The sequence below is a fragment of the Hydractinia symbiolongicarpus genome, chromosome 11 (genome assembly GCF_029227915.1).
Source record: "Hydractinia symbiolongicarpus strain clone_291-10 chromosome 11, HSymV2.1, whole genome shotgun sequence".
NCBI classification, from domain to species: domain Eukaryota; kingdom Metazoa; phylum Cnidaria; class Hydrozoa; order Anthoathecata; family Hydractiniidae; genus Hydractinia; species Hydractinia symbiolongicarpus.
Window position 1 is genome coordinate 8,939,806 of NC_079885.1, and position 21,910 is coordinate 8,961,715.

Below are 21,910 nucleotides of genomic sequence, written 5' to 3' on the forward strand. Positions count from 1 at the left end.
CAAAACATTTTGAAAGAAACAGTTAATCCTGAAATTTGTAACCTGTATCGATTAACCGCTAAGAAATACGTTGAAGCTAATACTCTGCTACTCTAATCTTGATCAGCTCAAGAACCCAAAGGATAGACTTATTAACGAAACAGTTACGAAAGTTTTGTCTGATGTGAATGTGTTGAAAGAGCAAAATTCATTAATGAATCATATTGCATACAGGAATGTTCAGTTAGTGCTATCAGCTAATGGCAGCGTGTTTGTGAAAAGTTACCACAAAATGTATTTGTTTTGTTAGAAAAGCAGTCATTCTACAATTGGCTAATAATAACAACCTTTTTCGTTGGAAAAAGGCTCCATCAAATATATGTGGGTTGTGTAAAAGTAACAAACAAACACAATTACACATGTTCAACAATTGTTCGTTTGCGGTAGATATACATGCCGTCACGATTCTATTCTATTCATGATTTCTCACTACCTAAAATCGTTAGAAAATTTGGTTTTTGAGTTATTTTCTGATCTTAATGGTTTCAGAAGTCCAGCTGAATTCTTTGATGGCCCACGTCCTGACATCTTATTAAAGATTGGCAACGAACTGAATGTCATTGAACTGTCTTCTTATTATGAAAGTAACTTTACAAAAGCTTATGAATACAAAGTTAGACGCTATCAAAATTTGAAAAACAGTCTTTTAAACAAAAAATACCAGGTGAACAAATTATTTCCAATAATTGTGAGAGAAACGTACCTATGGTAAATATTTTAATTGTTCATGATGTATAAGTCATTAATTCTTCTTAAATACATATTGAAGTGTTTAAGCGTCAAAATTGCCGAGCTGTAGACCAAGGTACCGATGAAGAAAACCCGACTTGCAGAACCTAATGTATCTTATTGATGAATGTCAACCCGCTAAGACTTAGGCAGTGTATCGAAGTTTCTTTCATCAGATATCATGCGTTTTATAAACACTCTAGCGAAACCGAGGGTTATTAGGTATACTGATCAAAGTTCTTTTTTTTGCTAACTAAAGTTAGTTTAAGTTATTTTCTCGACTCACTTTTTAAACAGTAGATTTTTCTATCGAAGCTGTCCTTTGGAATTGATTTTATAACCTTGGATGTTTTTTTGCTAACTTATTTTGGCTGATATTTCTTGATTTTGGGCTTTTTAACTTCTTCAATACTTGTTAATACATGACCATCGATACTATCTACAATATCTGCAGCTAACTCGATTACCTTAAAAATACTGCAATAATGATTGGCGTTGGTCTCCAAGCTAAATCATGTTATACGTTTCTATACCCTCCTCTCTACTAGTTACTTTTACCTAAAAACCAGACCCAGAACCTGTGTATTTCGCAGACCATGTATAATCTTAAACATATTTGATATTTGTGGGATTCAGGAGGATAGAAAATTCTTATCCTCGTGTAACAGATATGCGACTCTCTCGACAAACTTCAGTAGCAGACGCGAGATTTTGTTTCTAGAGCATTTACTTTTTTTAATGACTTTAAAAATGCACAGGGGTCAGGAGATCCTGTACACGAGGATCGCGATACTTATTTTACTTCGGGTGTTTGTCACGATATTGCTGATAAGTATGATAATTATATAAGACGTTATATATACGTTATTTCTTAGAAGTTAGGAAAATTAGAACTTAAATCCAACCTGTATGGACGGTTCCGGTTTTATTTTACCTTCAAAAGCTATAAAGCACGGTAAGTTTTTCAAATAAAGAAACGGGCAACTATCACCTACGCTTGAGAGCATATTTCAAATCAATTTTGGGTGGTGAAAACAAGCAAAAATTTTAAATTTAAACTATTCAAGAGTCATATCATATTTTAAATATAAGTTTTATAAGTACACAAAATAAACACGAGAGCGTGGCGGCTAGTGAACTGTGGACGATCAACGTAAACTCCAAAACCTGCAGTCAGGACGGATATCCTACGATCATGTAATTCTATATATCCATATCTCATGTAACAAAAAAGGCTTGTAAAAACCCAGCACAGGGAAAAATTTCACCTCTATTAGGTTAATTTTAGGTGATAAGAAGACTTTTAAAAGTTATAATTAATCATTTCTTATAAATTGGATTCTTTTAAACACTTTCTCACTTATACTTTATATTCAATTTTTCATAATTAAATCCGTAACTTTTCTAATAAAGCCACAGGACTCGATTTGGGCACATGAGCACTTATATAAATTTGGTCCCTGTCAGCGACATTTATTTTTGTTTCCATAGCATATTTAGGACTGCAAGTTTGACCGAAAAATCTGAAGTTCATGCACCAGTTTCCAAGTTACCTGTCGATACTATAACAATTTTTCATAGTAATCTGAAATAAATCCCTTTTGAACCCAGGTATGTAAAATCTTATTGAAGAAGAACTACTTTGTTCATCACTAACATACTGCCAAGCAGTGAGCGGGATTCGATCCGCAGTCCCCAGAACTGGGAGCCGCATACAAACCCACTAAACTACGTGCGGCTGTTGAGAATGAAATACGGATGTGCTATGATAAATATTCACCTATATGCAAAATCTTGTTCACAATATGTTGAGACAAGACAACGAATTTCGAATTGCCACCACAAGTAATTGCGTAGGCTGTTTCTATATTATATAAACGCATATTTTAACTTGTTACCGTCCACTTGTCAATATGCAAAGCAGACCTAGGACTCAGGTTACCAAGTCATGTTAAAATGTCTAATTGTTGCTGACGTAAGCATGGCCATTTTTCACGACTTTTGGGGCCTTCGTGAGTTATTTGGGTGTTTAGGTGTGCTGGAGAATGTGACTAGCATCTACTCAACGCACTTTGCCTGGGCTACGTGTGTGCAAAAGTAGCGACATTGCAGCCTGCCAGCTGCAGAGCATTGACTGTTTCACCCATTTGTCCACATTTGAAAAATGAGGAAAAACCTGCCTTTGTCTCAAAATCTTCGTCCAAGATTGCGTACCATTTGTTTACCACTCATAAAATTTTGAAGAGGGTGATTTTTGATGAGAAGTCCATCCTCAAGATTTTTCGCCGAATGTTAAAGCCGCTAGCGGTGACCTCGATGTCGAAAAGACAAGAACCCCTAGGACGAGGTTGAGTGCAAATCCATAATTTTACATCCCATTTTTTCCGACTTTATTTGTTTTGTTTATAAGGTGATTAAAATAGCAAACTGAACTAGAATATTTTACATAGTATATTATTTTATTATCACACAGATCATGGACATAGAGGGAGCTTTAGAACTTCTTCAATTCCACCTCTGAATATTACCTTTCACCCAGAATTTTTCGTGGTCAAATCCACCTCGAAATACTTGCTTCCACCCAGAACTTCTTCGTTGTCAAATCCAACTCTGAATACTAGCTTTCACCCAGAACTTCTTCGTGGTCAAATTCACCTCTGAATACTAGCTTTAACCCAGAATTTTTTCGTGCTCAAATCCACCTAGAAATACTAGCTTCCACCCAGAACTTTTTCGTGGTTAAATCCACCTCGAAATACTAGATTTTATACACGATACATGACATTGCAAGTCCCAGAGATGCTTATAATTCGTCACAAAATCTTTTTTTCCCCAAAAAACGACATATTTGTTACATTATTTTAAGGTTTATAATTTCCAAAACAAATTAGTTTAGTTGTAATCTCATCCACAGTGGTTCTAGTCTTTTGACATTAGGAGGCTGCCGTTGAAGAACCTTGTTAGCCGTCAAGTAAGCGTTGACGGCTTTGACATTAGGCAACCCTGGGGAACAAGATGTCCAGTTAGCGACATTTTTGTGTCAACTTAAACAGTCCGATTATGACGGATATCATTCCCATTTGGGTTCATGATACCCCTGACCATACCAGTATATGCCAGCTGTATCGACTCACTATGCAAGTTAACGTTTACAAACTTCCATAATTTCAAAAGGTTAGGATTTTATAAACACCATTTTTGACACAAATAGCAGTGTTGCACCCAAAAAAATATTAGACAATAAGCTCCCTTTACACAAGCCTTTGATAGGAGCTATTTTTTTAATATTGACGGTGATGTATATAATATTATTTTTAATGTTGACAGAATTATACATTATACACATTTAGTCAACAACAAAAAAAATTTATTTTACAACAAGTTACAAAGCATCCTATAGAACAGTTCTCTAACTCTGTATTAGGTTATTCTCGCGTGGTGTAAACACAACTTTAAACTTTTTGGGTGATAATGTGATACCAATGTTTCCATCTAAAGTAGGTAATGGCGCATCTGGAACATTTTCAATTTTAAAATTTCTTACCATACGGGTGTAGAAAGTAAATAACTCCAGCTTAGCTAAACTTTCACCCAGACAAACCCTTCTTCCAGCTGAAAAAGGCAAATAACTTATATGCCTCCCCACAACAAATTCCCCATTTTCATCTAACCAACGCGTAGGATCAAAGGTTTCAGGGTCTTTCCAATATTTTTTATTATTGTGTATATTCCAAATGTTAAACAAGACTAAAGCATCTTTTGGTACAGCTTTTCCTCCAATACTACTGTCCTGAATAGCTTTGTGTGGAACACTTAATGGTGCCAACGAACACAGTCTCAAAGTTTCGTTGATACACGCATGCGTGAAAGGAAGCGAAGAGCGGTCATTTAAATCTGGATAGCGGTCAGTTCCAGAAATTTTAATAATCTCTTCGTAAATCTTCTCTTGGTATTGAGGCCAGTGAATCAAATAAAGTACACTCCATCGTACAGTTGTTAAAGTTGTTTCATACCCTCCTACAAAGACATCGTTGAGAATCATCTCTAAGTGATCGTCTGTGAAGGTTTGACCACATTCTTTAATAATCTTTTTGTCTGCCGTAACTTTTAATAACGCATCGGTTATACTATGCACATTCTCTCCATCAAACGATTTTTTGTGTTCTAATAATTTCTTTTTTAACAACGCGTCCCGGATTTTTATTGCACGTTTAAGCATTTTCAAACCTGGCAAAGGAAAGTATCTCAACCATGGTAGAAAAGAAACAGCGTCACTATTACCTAACCCAGCAAAAACATCAGTAGCAAAATCTATTAACTGCTTAAACTCTGGATCATCTCGTTCATATCGATCTCCAAACACCATGCCAGAAATTATGTTCAATATTGATAAGCCTTTAAAAGAAAAAGCAATTATATTATCTCTTTGGCACGGCTTTAAATATAAGATCTAGATACTTTATTCCAGGAAATTAACGAGGCACGAAATTAACGATCACGAAATTAGCACGAAGGAAATTAATGAGAATGCCTTCGACAACTTGTGAAAAAGAATTTAATTAACGTGATTCAGCGCAACTTGTTAAAAAAAATATTAAAATAACGCGAATTAAGAAGTTAAAAGCAAAAATTTGGATGGACATGTTTTTTTTATATAGAAAAGTGCTACTACAGTGAAGACAGGTTCATTGATTTACAACCAGTTCCTCTTGTTTTTTTAAAAACTTCTGCAACAAATCACATCACAAAGAAGAACGAAATATACGTGTGTGTATATTAGGCTTATTGCACATACTAGTCGTGAACCCCTGAACCCACGCAGACCTACAGCGAGCATTAGATTATGAAATAGTCCTTGAAAAAATTCACGAATTTGCCCATTACAAAGTTTTACGGGAATTCGCCCGTCGAAACAAAGTGGATAAAAATATATCGCGTTTTCTATTTCATGTGTCCGCAGCACAACTTTTTCTTCCGCATGGACAGTACAGGTATGGTTAATACAGTGATTCTAAAGCAGTAAAATTTTAAATTTCATAATATCTTATTAACGTCCTGGGTATTTAGGTTACCGTGAATTCGGGGAATTTGTTAATTTTCTGGAATAAGATTAATCATGTATATCTAACATACCGAGTTCATATTTAACTTCTGTTGGCTTTCCGTTTAAAGCCTTCAATCTTTTATGAAAATCTTCATTCTCAGCAGAAACAGTTTCTATCAAATGTTTCATATTTTCTCCATACATCTTTAGAGAGGAATGGCCAAACTTTCGAACCATTCTCCACACTGCACCATAGTCTGCAAAGCCTATGTTTATATATCCTCTGGAGACTAGCTCTGCAGTGTACATGTTGCTTGGTCTTCCAGCGAAGTGAACACCTAAGAAAAAAGACGTGTGGTAGAGCGTTTATTAGTGCGGAAGTTCGTGTGCTCGACTCCTGAAAAATGCAAGGGACTATAAAATTATAAATTTTTCCTTTTTGCGTACCGTTCAAAATAAAAATAGAATCGATATTTTAAGCGGTTTTCTAGTTAAGCATTTACGGTATATGCATGGAGTGTGTAGCTCAAATGGGGAATAAAATACACGAATTCCACCCTCGTCCCCAGGGTTTTTTGTCTTTTTGATATGTCATCTTTCATATCAACAAGTCAAAAAAACCTGGGGACGAGGGTGACACGAAGTCTTCTTTGCAGAGCCTTAGAGTCTTCTTCGCAGACCCTTGGGAACTGAAAAGATTGTTATGGATAAATAATAGTAACATACAAAAGAATAAAAAATGGGTTAACAAACATTCCAGCCAAGTTTTGTAGCCATAAGATATCTCCATCGTCGTTTTCGGAGAGGGTCATCACTTTCTTCTCGCTCTGCCTTCCCCTTCTCACCCTCCCCGCTAACCCTCTGCCCCCTGGACACACTACGTCCGCTATACGAAACCCGAAAAGTTCGACATGAATAAAGCTACCTTTCGTGATAAGTGCTTCTCTGGTTGGTTCAATAGTATTCACAATTACCGCCCGCGTCATACCAAAGCTGATGCCAAACACGTCTCCATAGATTTTCGACAGTTCAGCAAGTGATTCATAAGGCTTTTTACCAAGTTGATGAAGGTTACCTATGATAGGTAAAGGGAACGGACCAGCTGGATACTTGCGAAGTTCCCATAGATGATAAAGATAGGTGAACAACACGTAAAGTAAAGGTGGAGTGAGAATGGCAACAAAAATTTCGAATATCATGTTGAGTTCTAAAATAAAAACCAAGAGTTTTTACTTACTGGCATTAAATGTTATTTGATTTTAGTCTGAAGTGTTCTTGTCCTTTTAACATGTTCGGCCTGAAATTAGTCAACTTCGTCCCTAGGGTTCTTTTAGGCGTAAAAGAACCCTGGGGACAAGGTTGCAAGGTTTTAGGCGTAAAAGAGCCCTGGGGATAAGGTTGAAAACTAGTCTTATTTTGTTCTTAATCGAGCTTAATCGAGTATTTACGTTATCTTGAAGATATATTAAAAAGAAACAATACATAACTCATATAAACGGTAAGGAAATAAACTTTTTACATATCAAAAAAAAGAAGAAATAACATAAGATTTGAATTCATATGCTGGTACCTCCGGGGAAAAATTTTGTTCGAATAAAAGAGACAAAGAGGCCTGGAAACAAAGCAGCGATATTTTGCATCATAACATGACATATTTAACAATAAGTTTAAATTTATGCTTTGGTATTTTTTGTTTTAACTGGGATTACATGCAATTAATGTGTTAACAACATACCAATCATGACTGCGTAATTACTCTACCGACCGATTAAATCAGATGACAGCACCAGAAAAAAAAACTTGTTCTAATGAAAAAAAGAGACACAAGGAGCCTTGAGTGCGAGTTTTTTTACTCATTATTCTGTTCACTACGGCTTTATTATCTTGTCAGCATAAACCAACCCCGTTCACAGAATCCCTTTGCTTTTTTACATTATAGTATAGAGTCAACCTCGTACTCAAGGCTCCTTGTGTCTCTTTCTTTCGTTAGGACGAGTTTGCTTTTTCCTGACGTTGTGATTCAATACTGCGGTGAAAATAATACAAAAAGTTGTTTTTTCAAATAAAAAATCATTTCAAGAATAAGCCTTTCAAGAATAAGCTTTTTATATAATCAGGCTAGGAAGTTTGGTTAAAGACAATAAGTGTATAGTTTAGAAAAATAGAGAAATAAAAGTAATGATTAGCCTCCTTAGAAGTTTGGTATTTTTAATTTTATATAAAATATGTTGAGTTTATTGCTGTTATTGTTATTGTTGTTGTTATTGTTTTTGTTATTGTTGTTGTTTTTTCTTTCAGCAAAGTGCTTTGCACACACTTGCAATCTCATTGCAACTGAATTCCTTTTTCAATCTTAAAATATAGTTGTCGAAAGTAGCTTGCGCCAATTTACATGAATCACATGCAAGACGTACAAGATAAGAAATATAGATTGCACAAAACTGAAAAAATGCTCACCAATTTTACGAACTCTTTTTCATCCTTCTATGCATTTCTAACGTTCTCTCTCTTTCTCTCTCTTCCACAAACTCAAAGAATTTCAATATTATTGCTTTGCTTGTATTTAAAACTTAAGTACCTCATTGAAATACTTGCCCACGTTATGACGTCATCGCCACAGCATCCGGTTTTGGGTGCACACAACAGGTATAGTTGATAGTTAATTAGGTAACGCAGTTTTTATTGTTTTGTTTTTTCCTATCTTATCATCCCTCTGCGAGATTTTATATTCATGTTTATTTCATTTATTTATGTTCTTTTATTTTAGTCATTTTTAACGTCAGTCATAGAGTGCTAGACCGTTTTTGTTTTTTTTTCAGTTTTATATTTTATATTTATAATTCTTTGGCGTACATGATGAAACCCAAGTGTCCACTTTGTAATGAAAATATTTTTTGCATTAATAATCCACCTCAGACTATTTTCATTGGCATTGATATCGTTGATATTTTTAGATATCTAAGTAAGTTATTAACTAAGTAAGTAAGTAGCGGGAAGTTTTAACGCCCTTGGGGATTCCATCCTAACGGTTGGCTCTTCCTCCCCTTCGACTGTAACTATGCTATATTACCGCCAGAGATACGTATAGCATTGCTCTTTGGCTCTCCCTCCCCTCCGACTGTAACTATGTTATATTACCGCCAGAATTACGTATAGCATTGCTCTAACCTACTTGCCTGCCACACAAGCCGGTTAGCGTTCAGTGCATGGTACAAAGTGAGCTGGCAACACTGCATTTAAAGTGCGCCGGAGTGGGGATTCGAACCGGAAACCATATATTACTAATTTTTATCCCATTTTCAAGTCAAGAGTCTTGACGATTTTTCGGCAAATATCAGAGCTTGTTTAAATATTTGTTTCTATGGAAAACCACCTCTGTTATTAGTATTAATTAATTGTTTTGGTACTAAATAAATTCCTCTTAATATATTCTAATTATCCCAAAAGACATGGTAATATTAGTAATTAAAAACTGACGTATACAATATATTTATGTTGCCAGGGGTATAGGCACAGCTTTTTATGTAGAGGGTTTTTATGGCTTTGAGAATAAATCCAAAAATCAATCAATTAAGAACTGAAACATGCGAAAAGAATTAACATATGCCTATCAAAAACTTTATGATGCTGAGTAAAGTTACCACAAATTTTTCAACAGCGGTGGACCGCTTAAAAAAAGAAAAACGTTTTTGTTATTGCTCAATGTTAAGTTCTATTATTATACAGGCTCGATTGTGGCTCACTTGTTGCTTGTTGACTTTCTTGCGTTAAGGCTTGTCTCAATCCACTATAGCACAAAATGAGGTGACAAATGTGGGTGTGGGCTCGGACTTTCTCCACACTGGTCAAGTGAATTTGGGGTTTACTCTGTGAAATTACTTTGTGTTTATTGGTTGATTTAAATTTGGAATTTTTCTGAAACATTTATTCACGCCTAAGTTAGGGCACTTAAGAGACAACAGATTGGAGAGGTTTTCCTTTTTTTGCCGACAAACGTGGAAAAAATTCTACCCGAAAGTTGGAAATCCATTAGGCATGACAATATTACCCTTTTCCCCTCCCCCAGTTAGGCAAAGAAACAAGGACAATTTGGCCCTAAGAGAAAAACTTTGCTAAATTCTTTTGGACATTTTAGGTAGTAGGGTAAAAATATAAAAACCTAACAAGACTGAAAATGATTACAAGGTTATACAGCTGGTACAAAATGTGTTTTTTTATTCGATTCTTAGAGGTAAATATGAAAGAAATAGTCATGCAGAACTAGCATGAAGGAGTTGTCCGCTTTGGACTGTCCTCTTTTTTGAGAGGTTTTATTATTAGCAAATCGTCTAGGATCGTCAAATTTTTCTGTCTGTCTTAGGGAGGGGTCCGTATTACAGAATGTCCGCTTTAAGGAGGTTTCACTGTACTTGGAATCCATAAACAAAATCACAATTAACAACTGAATTGAAATTATTAAAGTTCAAGCGTTGTCATTAGACACATAATATAATATAAAAACGTGCTCCTCATCAGACGTCTATTCGAGAATGTCAAACAAAAATCTTTTCATGTTGCCTACACGGACTTGAAATTCAGCTGCCTCAGTTGCTGAAAATGGTTTAAATTTAGTAGAAAAGGTGCATGAGGGTTATTTAGCACAAAGTCGAACATTTATCACAGTATATCACAAACCTTGTAACGAATTACCCGTGTTCGTCCAGATTTTTTAGCTTTCCTGCCAAATTCTTCCCTGATACCTAAATCGAATTCTAATAGACTGGTTTGACCAATTTTATTCTCAGGGCATTTTGCCTTGTTGATGGAGGCTGGTAGCGGAGGCGACGAAGGCCACTCCGTAATAACGGCTCAGGGGTCACAAGACCCTGCGGACGAGGTTGTGATTTGGTAATGCGCTTTTTTTACAAGCAACACGAGGCCGTAATCTTTCCTAAAACGAAGCAACTAGTAGACCAATTTCACTTTCTGATGTGCACGCTGGCTATAAAACATACCAAGAGGCGAAAAAGCCCTGGTAACGAGATAGCTTGTAAGCAACAGTCACACTGAAGTGAGTATTTATATAAAAAGAAGAAGAGAGAACTGCAATAGCTCCCAACACGGAAGATTGATCTCGATTGTCGCACAAACTTTAACCTTGATCCCAGGACCTGTTGTCTCTTTTTGTATATCGGACAACGACCTATTAATAAGCGCAACGCCAATTAGAGACAAAAAGTCCTAGGGGAGAGGTGGGTACAAACCTAACTAAGCCAGAGAACACGTGGATTTTGGTCCTCCTAAAGAAATCGGCAACAAGCAACAAGTAAGTACAACCTCGCCCCCAGGGTTTGTTAGGCTTTTTATATTTGGACGGCCTGAACAATATAAGTAATATAAAAATCCCAACAAGCCCTAAAAACGAGGTTGAAGTAAGCACCAATTGAGTCTGTAAAATACAGAATTTACAGAAAGTTTATCCAAATTTTGTAGAACCTGCTAACAAATGAGGTGCGTCATTGTAAACTTCATCCTTATTTTTTTTCTAGGGACCTGAAAACAAAGTTGTTGTGAGTAAATTTAAGTTAAAGTTGCATAGATTTTCTAAATATTAGAACAAGGTTGGAGTCTTGGGTAAGCAAGACTAATATTAAAGAAGACTGGTTAATCGAGCTATTCGCAAAGCAGACAATTATATCACCATTTATCAAAACTCTAATAATTAGTTTTAATATTCCATTTATACGAAGCTGCGATATATTTTCATGATAATATTTATGTAAATAATTGTTTGATATAGAAATAAATAATAAACATATAAAATATCTCACCAGATGATTCTTTGTAAGGTCAGAGGTTGCGTCAATGCACGGTCGTTTTTACTTTTGTTCAAGTTGAATTAATTACAAAACTGACATTTCTAATCCCTCAATGCAGGACGGCTTAGGCAAAGTTTTCAGTACACACAAAAATTAATAACAACCACACTTCATTACCAGACTACTTGTAAATAAAACTTAAGCTAATCCTGGTAACTAAAGATAAAAATAATACCTTTCTGTATATTATCAATCCGTCTTGTTTTCAACCTTGCCTAACAATATTGACCACCTACCAAGATTCTCAATTATAATCATTCAATATAGCTAATCCGGAATAATTCTCATAATTGTCGAAAAGAAAAAGATTTCCGTCATTTTTTAAGTTTAAACACCATTGGATAATTTTAAACTAAAAATAATATTATGCAAATCGCCTCTGCCCAAAGTCTTGTTTTCTGTTTTTAAGTATTTTTTAAAAGTGCCTTCCTTATATTGTTTCAAAGCTGTTTCTAATGTAATTGTATTGATGAGAAATGACGATTTTTTTAATTATAAAGTGATTGAAAAAATGTTATGGACATCATCCAACTTTCATATTTTTTTAATAGCCTTTATGCGCTTCAGAAAGAACACTATTCCCATGTTCATGTAAATCTCTCATATTGATGTTGATTGCAGCCATGTTTATTGAAACATGTAAACAAATAAAAGTTATGATGACTCGACATAAATAAAGCTGAGTAAATATTGTTTTTTTAGTCTTTTATTAAAATAAGGCTAAAAGGAACCTCGTCTCCAGGGCTTGTTTTATATCTACATAGCGAGACGGGCAAGAGGCCCTGGAAACAACGTGAACTAAAAGGATAATTAATTAACCCATTTTAAAAGAATTGTCAACGAACAAGTTTCTTTGTGTTACGATTTGATAACAGAGTTTTATTGCCAGTATCATATCATGTAAAGACCGGTTATGGAATTTCTATCAATTCAACTGACCAATTTTTAAATTACTTGTGATTTTTTAGAATGTTGGCTTTTTTTGCATTTTTAAACGTAGGATATTGACAACATAAACATGCAATTTTGTCCAAAGTAAGACTGGGGACAATGATGGAGGAACAGAGAGGTGGTGACTAAGAAAGATTCTTGTCTCGTTTACACATACGTTTTCAGTAGTCTCTATGGTCTTCATTTATTTACATAACCAGATTACACTTTTTTTTCAAAGACCCTAGAGAAGAGTCCACTTCAAAATATGTCTTAAACTCAACTACAACTTTAGATGCAATAGTTTCTTAATGAAGTACAATTTAGACAACGAAACACTGGAGATGAGGTTGCAGTTATTAAATAAGGAGCCCCCGCTTTCCTGCTTCCCCTTCTTGCTCTTGCCACCAACTGCTTTTTGACTTCACGAGTTTCCTTTTTATTGGGTGGTCCGTTTTTAACGTTTTTGTAAATCTAGTGCGTATAAAAAAAACGGAATGAAAAAACTATTACAAAAAAATGACTGCAATCCCAACCTAGTTCCAGGACCTCCTTAACATTTTCCGAATTCTTTTCAAATACTGGTGACGAGATTGTATATCATTTATATATTGATTAAGATAGTAAATGTATAAAGGAAAAACACTACCCAAAAATGTTCAACTTCTTGCCCTCAAATTTCTTGTCAGCTGTAATAATAATCGTTACAACCTCGTTTCCAGGACTTGTTAGGTTTTTGCAATAGGACGGTTCTGTCCAATTGCTAGGAACAATTTCTCTGAAAACTAGGTTGTGTCACCCAAAAGAGAAACCTCTTGTTCGATGCATTCGAAATTAGAAGTCAAAACTTCGATATTTATTACCTCTTTAACCTATTCAACAACATAATTGCAGAAAAAGAAGTGTATTATCGTCGCGTGTGTAATTAACAAGTTGGACACTACGATGATCACATGTGGAATGACATAAATTAGAACAGCACGTTAAGTATGAAAACGGAAACGTTAGGATAACTTACTAAAATATTGTCACGCTATCAGATCGGACAGTTCAAAGGTTTTTTATCGAAACTACTTAGCATCTTTTTTGTTACGTTTCGCGAGTCGGTAGCTCAGTCATTAGAGTGTTCAGTTCACCCACATAAGATCCATGTGCAGATGAGAAAAAATTTTAAAGGTTTCCGTTGTTCAAATTGGAGCTTCACACCCTAAAGTGGCCTTTGTAGTCCCTCCTGGAAACAGTATACAAGGTATATCCCTTAAAATTAGTGAGGTTTACCACATAAAAAATAAAAATAACTATTAAGATTACAGAACAGTTCGTTTAAAATTATTTTGTTGACCAACCTCGTCGCTAGGGCTTTTCTGCGTCTTCAACATATTTACATTATTAATATACTTACATTAGAGTTAGCCCTAGCGACGAAGTTGGTTACAAGCATAATTTAATACAAATCATGGCAGGTTTACGTGCAACCTCGTTCCCAGAGTTTATTTTCGCTTCAATATTAAAAAAGCAAAAAAGGCCCTGGAAATAAGGTTGATTTATGTGTAAAGACGTGACAATTAAAATTTCCGTGTGAAAAATTTGCGTCAGCGTCTGTTTTGTTGGAATAAATTGTCTTTATGGATGTTAATCGGTAAACACATCTGAATGCGTAAAAATATTGAGTAAAAATAAGAGTACAAATTAACATGGTTTATAACCACAAGCTTTTATTCTTTCTGACGATCTCGCGTCTTTGTTTGTCTATCTATTTCGTAAAAAAGTCTGCAAAAATATATTCACTCATAACGTATCTGCAACCTCGTCCCTAGGGCTTTTTAGGTTTTCATATTGGGGTCCAAATAAAAAACCTAAAGAACCCTGAGGACGAGGTTGCGCGTATCTGGTTAACTAAAAACTCACAAAAAACTGGTTCGCAGATATATTATATCTTCGTATGCCGGTTGTGTGGACTGTCCACACACTGATCGTTACCTACTTGTTTTAAAACAAGACCTTAAAATAGAAAGAGATTTAATTAACGAAAATATGTATGTCCTTTCACCCTGGTTTGGAGATGCAGAAAGTATTTAGACACTATATAGTTTACGCACGGAGTCTCTGTTCTTTGATGAGTAGAAAGTTTAACAACACTGTTTGGCCTCAGTTTTTTTTCTAAAAAAAATTTAAAATTTCTTTTGTTTTTTGCCAATAATCCTTTATCCGCCAACATGATTTCTGGCTACTCATCGTCACAACGCATAAGCTGTGCGATATCACTATGATAAAAATTTAATGCCTTTGTATACGGTTCGAATAGAGGTAACTTATGCTTGAGTCATAAGTTTTGGCTGACATATGGCATGTCCAGTGTTTCGGCTTCTTTGACGCCAAAATATACTTGGTTCGAAGTCAAAGGTTTAAGATATTGCTAGGAGGGTTGGATATTGTAAGCCAACCCAATATGAAAAAGTGAAAAAAAACTTGAAACGAGGTTGTATATCCATAATAATTATTTTTTGATGTATTCTTGATTAATTTAAAGAAAAAGAGGCACAGTTTTGTGACTGTTGTTTTTGAATCTATTTTTTTTTAAGCAAAAAATTAAAAATACAATTTCTTGACTATTCCGTGATCAATAAATAAAAATCTTGACCAATTTAAAGTTCTATTCGTGAAACTTTTATTCAAGAACCGGTGTAAAAAATCACAGAAAAATACTTAGAACTCTGTTTACGTCAATGGAACCTTACTGTTTGCAATGATATACCTATTACGAAGACTTAGACTCGCTTACCCAAAATATTTTGAGTAAATACCAGCTTAATATTATTATAAAAAATATTTTTATAAATGATGTATTTAAATTCAACGTGCAAGCATGGAGGTTAAAGGTACAGAGTCATTTTAAAACAAATAAAGATCAGATAAGATTGTTTTCCCTTGGTGTAAACATAACTTTATATGGCACTGGGGTCAACGTAACGTTTAATTCCCCTTCCAAACTAGGCAATGGAACATCAGGAACATTCTCCAGTTTAAAATTTCTGAACAAGCGACTGCAAAAAACAAACAATTGATTCTTGGCGAATGATTCTCCCAAACATTTTCTTCTCCCAGCAGAGAATGTTATGAAGCTGGTATGCTGACCGGCATTGAATTTACCTTCTTCATCTAGCCATCGAGTGGGATCAAATTTTTCCGGATTCTTCCAATGGTTTCTGTCTTGGTTTATTTTCCAAACGTTGAAGACTATAACGGTATCCTTCGGAATGTCTTTCCCTCCAATGCTGCTTTGTTGGGTAGATGTATGTGGTAGACCTAATGGATGCAGCGAAGAAAACCTCCAAGTCTCATGGATACAGGCTTGTATCATGGGGAGTGAGGGACAGTCATTTAAATCTGGGTAGCGGTCAGTTCCAACATGTTGAATTATTTCTTGATACATTTCCCCCTGGTATTGAGGCCAATGAAGCATATAGAGAATGAGCCACTCCATCGTTGTCAACACTGCTGCGTACCAAGTTGCAAACACATCGTGCATAATTATTTCAAGATAATCCTCCGTGAAAGAGGATCTTTCTTCGGCTGACGTAACTTTTATTAATGCGTCAGTTAAATCTCGCACACTTTCTCCATCGAACGAACTTCTGTGTTGTGCTAACTTACTTTTTAATAAAGGATCTCTGATTTCCACCCCTCTTTTAATTTTATTAAAAGCTGGGTTCGGAAAATACCTTAACCACGGAAATGATAGAAAGATAAAGCTGCTAGCTAAACCTTTATCTACTAATAGCACATAATTAACAATGTCTTTAAATTCAGAATCGTCCCGTGCGTAACGGCGTCCAAATACGGCACCGCAAACGATGTTCAATATCGATAAGCCTAAAGAACAAAGAAAAATTTCTGAAATACAACTTTTCAAAAACATCTCTCCCGGTAACAATTCCTAGTAATTTGGAGATTCTTTTAGATAGTTTTCCAACTATTATCGCCTTTGTATTAAGGACCCAGGAGATAGAAGTAAAATTTTGTGGAGCAAAATCATTTATTATAAGACAACATAGCCATCATTTACCAAGATCGTTCTTGACATCAATTGGTTTCCCTTTCAAAGTGTTTAATCTGTTATGAAGGTCATCATTTTCCTTGATTGTCAAGTTCATTAACTGATCGACGTTGTCACCATACATTTTAAATGAAGTGTGACTAAATCTTCGTAAGGTTGACCACACAGGACCATAGTTTGCAAAAGCTATGCTTAAGTATCCTCTAGAGAGAAATTCGAGTGTGTAGATTGTTTGTGGTTTTCCAGCAAATTGTTCTCCTGTTAAAAAATATAATACTATGTCACTACATTTTGTTATATTAAAGTTTGGTTTCCCCAACAACAAAAAAGTAAGTTACACAAAATGCCCTGGGAATGAAATTTGGGGAAAGGGCTCTAATTTAGTATCTCCGCGATAGCAAACTAGGTTTCGCCGGGAAAAAAATTGGGAAAATACATAAAATTTGATAAAATAAAGTCCGTGGCACGAATGGGTTTTAAAGGGGCGGGAAACGCAATTATTATTTTCTCGCCTCAGAGTTACGACCATTTCAGCTACAGTGTAGTCGCCAGCAGGCCATTTCAACTGTACTGGCCATTTAAGGCACATTTGCCGAGCATTCACCGAGTTGCATTGGCCACTTTAGTTGAAGTGACCATTTTTGCTGCAGTGGGCTATAAGTGAAGTAGCGTTTTAAGCTGGAGTGACTGTTTTAGTTTGGGTGACCATTTTAGCTGCATTGACTATAGCTGGAGTGACCATTTTAGCTGGAGTGACCATTTTAGCTGGAGTGACCATATTGACTGGCGTGATATTTGTGGTCACCAATTGCGACGTAGTGATCATATTAGCTTTCTTATTCGACTATAGTGTGCAATATTTTAGGTTTTATTTAAGAGGCCGCCATTTTGAAAACTGCGCGGGGCAAGAACCATCTCAAAATGTTAAGCAAATCCTACCTTTCGTGATAAGTGCTTCTCTGGTTGATTCAATAGTATTCACAATTACCGCCCGTGTCATACCAAAGCTGATGCCAAACACGTCTCCATAGATTTTCGACAATTCAGCAAGTGATTCATAAGGCTTCTTACCAAGTTGATGAAGGTTACCTATGATAGGTAAAGGGAACGGACCAGCTGGATACTTGCGAAGTTCCCATAGATGATAAAGATAGGTGGACAACACGTAAAGTAAAGGTGGAGTGAGAATGGCAACAAAGATTTCGACTATCATGTTGAATCTAAAAGAAAACATAGTTATTACTAATAATGCTATTAATTTGAAAGAGTATCAAGGAGTTTACTTATGCAGTGGATAGAACAATTAATAGTAGAGCGTCATACCTTTCAAGGTGATTCACGCATTGCATGATCGATACACGTAACACATTGATTTGCGAGGTAATACACGTATTGCATGACCAATACGCGTAACACATTTATTTGCGAGTTAATGCAATTAATGCATGATTAATTCACGAAATAAATTGAAAAATAGACGCAATGAATCAATTATTAGAAAAAAAAAATGCATCTAAGGAACACGTAATACATCAAATAATACTCTTTAGCTTGTTATCAATTCATTTATTTTTAGAAAAATTAGGTCAAGAGGTTAGCTGTAGGAGATAGGAATATGGTTTTAAATTCTTAGGGCCGTCCACAGCTCTTTTTTTTGCTTTCCGAGGAGAAAAAGGAGCCATGGGGACAAGATTGTTTTAGAGTTACCTGCGAACTCGTCCTTAGGATTCCTTTTTTGCTTTTTTATATTGAGGACGATACAAAAATGTAATATAAACATATAAAAAAGGGAAAAGGAGTTCTGAGGACGAGTTTGAGTTACTCGTAGTTTTAGTTAATAGCAACCTCGATCCCAGGACCTGTTTTTTTTGCATATCAGTCAGCTAGACGAATGTCTTTTTCGTCAGACCTATTGATGAATATGCAGCGTCGTTGAGTGACAAAAAAGCCCTGGGAACGAGGTTGAGTTAACTGGTGATTTTCGTCAGATTATCGGCGGCAAAAACAGTCCAGCTCATTACCGCTTTTCTTCCGTGTGAGAACTACATTACGACTTGATAAAACTGTTACCTCTTTTATCCTGTTCTTTCTGTGCAAAGATGTAGATTGAGCATAACACGATTTTTTTTAAAAAAATGATTTATACAGCTTTCTCTCAGATGTTTGTCATTTTAATGGAAACTCTCCACTGTGTTCAGACTATTTTATGAATCATTGTATACCCATCATAATAGGCTTTGTTATCTTAATCTTTTCACAAACAAATCAAAACAATCGCTTTAATCTTGCCTTTAAAAAACGATTTTGCTGATTTTTTCCTCTTATTTCACACAATCCGCTGGAATGTGCGTTTGGTTAAGCCTTTCTTCGTCTCCTAGCAATTCACAATTCATGTGCGAGATTACATGAAAAACTAGCCGAGGTGGTAAAAAATCTTTTTTATAAAACGGGTCGACATTGAGGCTTTTGATTTTTAAAAGAATGTCTTAAGATCTAGGCTCTTAAAAATGCATTAAGTTTGAATACTTGGACCTTAAAACCATTTGATTTCGAGGTTTTTGATTTTTAAAGGAATAATGTCAAATAATTTAAATTTGGTGTAGATTGAATCAAAACTAAAGAAACTAAAGGAAAATTATTTCAGGACCTTAAGAATTTGAAACAGCATTGCGCTTATAAAACTATAAATATATATGTAGCTGTTAAACAGTGTTTAGCACTGCGTGCAAATTAATCAAAGCAGCATTATTTCAGGACTTGGAGAATTTTAAAGAACGGTGTGTGCTCATAAAACTCTAAATATATGTAAACTGTGGTGCTTAGTACAAATTTTTGGGTGTCGTTGAATATTTTTTGTGAATTGCTTCAAGACAGTGGTGTTTAAGCACAAAGTTCTGAGTGTCGTCAAAAGTTTGTAAATCATCTATTCTTAGGTTTTATAAAAGTGACGATTAAAATGATTAAATATCAACATTTTGGTGCTGGAAGAAAGTTCAAAACCAAAAGAGCAGACTACAAAAAAGGGACAAATGGTGCAATTTTCTGAATGCGTTTCGGCAAATAAATAAATAAATCTCTTATAAAAAGCCATATACACCGCAACTTTATCTCCATATGCATTGCTGCTATAAAAAAAATGTAAAAATGGCTTCAACTATTATTATTTAACTACTTTGATGACGATCTTAGGGCATGAAAAACAAATATTGATACCCAACCAGTATTTAATCACTACGAAGCTATAATGGAAGCTTCCAATTCAAATAAGTCATATTCTGAGCAAATGAGATTAATTGCAAGAGCTTTACTACAAGAAGGGAGTGCTCTGTTCAGGAAGCTGTACATTTAGTAATGCCAGAACTTTGCCATAAAAAAAAACATTCCTAGCAGTTTTATTTGCCAATGCCAATTTCCAGACAAGCAATACAGAATATGTCGTAGCAAGGATGAAATTGATAAGTTTCCTGAAGATAACTGTGATGTGTTTAAAAGAAATATGTTAGATCGTTATGTTGATAGGCCAGACACAAAATTCGCCAATAAGGAAATATGTTATACTTGATCAGGTTTTCCAAAATTTTCAAATTTTTAGCATTGTCCTTCAAACAACAAAAATTTTATTTCGATTCTCAAACCGCCTTGTAATAGAGAGGACCGCTTCACTACCGTGGATTTGTCTGTCTGTCTGTCTGTCTGTCTGTCTGTCTGTCTGTCTGTCTGTCTGTCTGTCTGTCTGTCTGTCTGTCTGTCTGTCTGTCTGTCTGTCTGTCTGTCTGTCTGTCTGTCTGTCTGTCTGTCTGTCTGTCTGTCTGTCTGTCTGTCTGTCTGTCTGTCTGTCTGTCTGTCTGTCTGTCTGTCTGTCTGTCTGTCTGTCTGTCTGTCTGTCTGTCTGTCTGTCTGTCTGTCTGTCTGTCTGTCTGTCTGTCTGTCTGTCTGTCTGTCTGTCTGTCTGTCTGTCTGTCTGTCTGTCTGTCTGTCTGTCTGTCTGTCTGTCTGTCTGTCTGTCTGTCTGTCTGTCTGTCTGTCTGTCTGTCTGTCTGTCTGTCTGTCTGTCTGTCTGTCTGTCTGTCTGTCTGTCTGTCTGTCTGTCTGTCTGTCTGTCTGTCTGTCTGTCTGTCTGTCTGTCTGTCTGTCTGTCTGTCTGTCTGTCTGTCTGTCTGTCTGTCTGTCTGTCTGTCTGTCTGTCTGTCTGTCTGTCTGTCACGCAAAATGGTAGCTTAGCTGCGCAAGTAGCGAGACGCACACAATGCGGTACAAAAAAGACGGGCGAACCCGTGGATTTTTCCACGGTCTAACGACTAGTATTCTCAAGTTCGCGTTAATCAAATGCCTTTTTGAAAACAACCTTGCTCAACCACGTTAATTGAATGCCTTTTTCTAATTAATCTCATTAAACCGCGTTAATTTCATGACCGTTAATTTAGTTCGCGTTAATTTATTGACTCGTTAATATCATGGAATAAGGTAAATTGCAGTTATTTCATATCCACCTACGGTTAGAAATATTTGCGTGTCAGGATGGAATTCCATTTACAGGTATTACAGTTACTGCATGTGGTGATTTTTCAGCTGCCGCCAGTACGGCAACGCTCTGTATATGCAGATTTTAAGAAGGACTGGATTAACTTAGTGCATTTAGGGAAACTCTTTAGGCTTACTTAGGTAATGAGACGAAAAGATAAATAATGTCAGATTGGCCGATCTTAGTACTGAATAAGTTATAATCTAGAATCATTTTTGGGACAGACTTTATTTATCCCTCAAATTTACTTCATATTTTTGCAGAGAATGCACCTGCTAAAGTGCACAACAATATAATGCTAGAATCTGTGGATGCAATCTGTTTCAGTAAACAATCCATTGACCAACCGCCACAGAAGATTTCCAAAAATATAATAGACAAAGGATTAAATCGAAACTAGAGTGAAATAGGAGGTTTTGCTACGTAATAAACTCAAAGTTGGGGCTAGAGTAATGCTAACAGTCAGCATCGATATTGCCGACAAATTAATAAATGGTAGCAACAGTTAAACATATGGATGTAAAAAACAAAATTCATGTTTCCAAATTTGATGACTCCCAGGTTGGTATTGCTGGTATGTCTTTGAAAGATCAAATAGATGTGTACCAATTGAACGAACAGAAGTAAAAATAAAACTTAAAGTTAACAAAGAATCATTAACTCTAGTAAGGCATACTCAATTTCCACTCATGTTATTCTAAACCCGCACAGTACAGATAGTTTAACGTTTA

The 21,910-nt window shown here is 35.6% G+C and overlaps 2 protein-coding genes across 4 annotated transcripts; both read right to left on the reverse strand.

Annotated features, from left to right (window-relative positions):
* Window positions 1-4,067: 4,067 nt before the first annotated feature.
* LOC130614135 (steroid 17-alpha-hydroxylase/17,20 lyase-like) lies at window positions 4,068-12,311 on the reverse strand. Of its 3 annotated transcripts, none has more exons than XM_057435540.1 (4): window positions 11,846-12,311; window positions 6,738-7,019; window positions 5,902-6,150; window positions 4,068-5,163 (listed from the first exon to the last, which is right to left on the reverse strand). In XM_057435540.1, the coding sequence occupies exons 2-4, from the start codon at window positions 7,009-7,011 to the stop codon at window positions 4,178-4,180; spliced, it is 1,509 nt and encodes a 502-aa protein (XP_057291523.1). In that variant the 5' UTR covers window positions 7,012-7,019; window positions 11,846-12,311; the 3' UTR covers window positions 4,068-4,177. The 3 variants fall into 3 exon arrangements, with proteins under 3 accessions (XP_057291523.1, XP_057291525.1, XP_057291524.1); XM_057435542.1 differs by having other exon boundaries at window positions 11,623-12,311; XM_057435541.1 differs by having other exon boundaries at window positions 8,270-12,311.
* A 2,820-nt stretch (window positions 12,312-15,131) lies between these two features.
* On the reverse strand, window positions 15,132-18,851 carry LOC130614136 (steroid 17-alpha-hydroxylase/17,20 lyase-like). The gene is made up of 4 exons (XM_057435543.1): window positions 18,728-18,851; window positions 17,597-17,877; window positions 16,667-16,915; window positions 15,132-16,473 (listed from the first exon to the last, which is right to left on the reverse strand). The coding sequence occupies exons 2-4, from the start codon at window positions 17,868-17,870 to the stop codon at window positions 15,509-15,511; spliced, it is 1,488 nt and encodes a 495-aa protein (XP_057291526.1). The 5' UTR covers window positions 17,871-17,877; window positions 18,728-18,851; the 3' UTR covers window positions 15,132-15,508.
* Window positions 18,852-21,910: the final 3,059 nt, after the last annotated feature.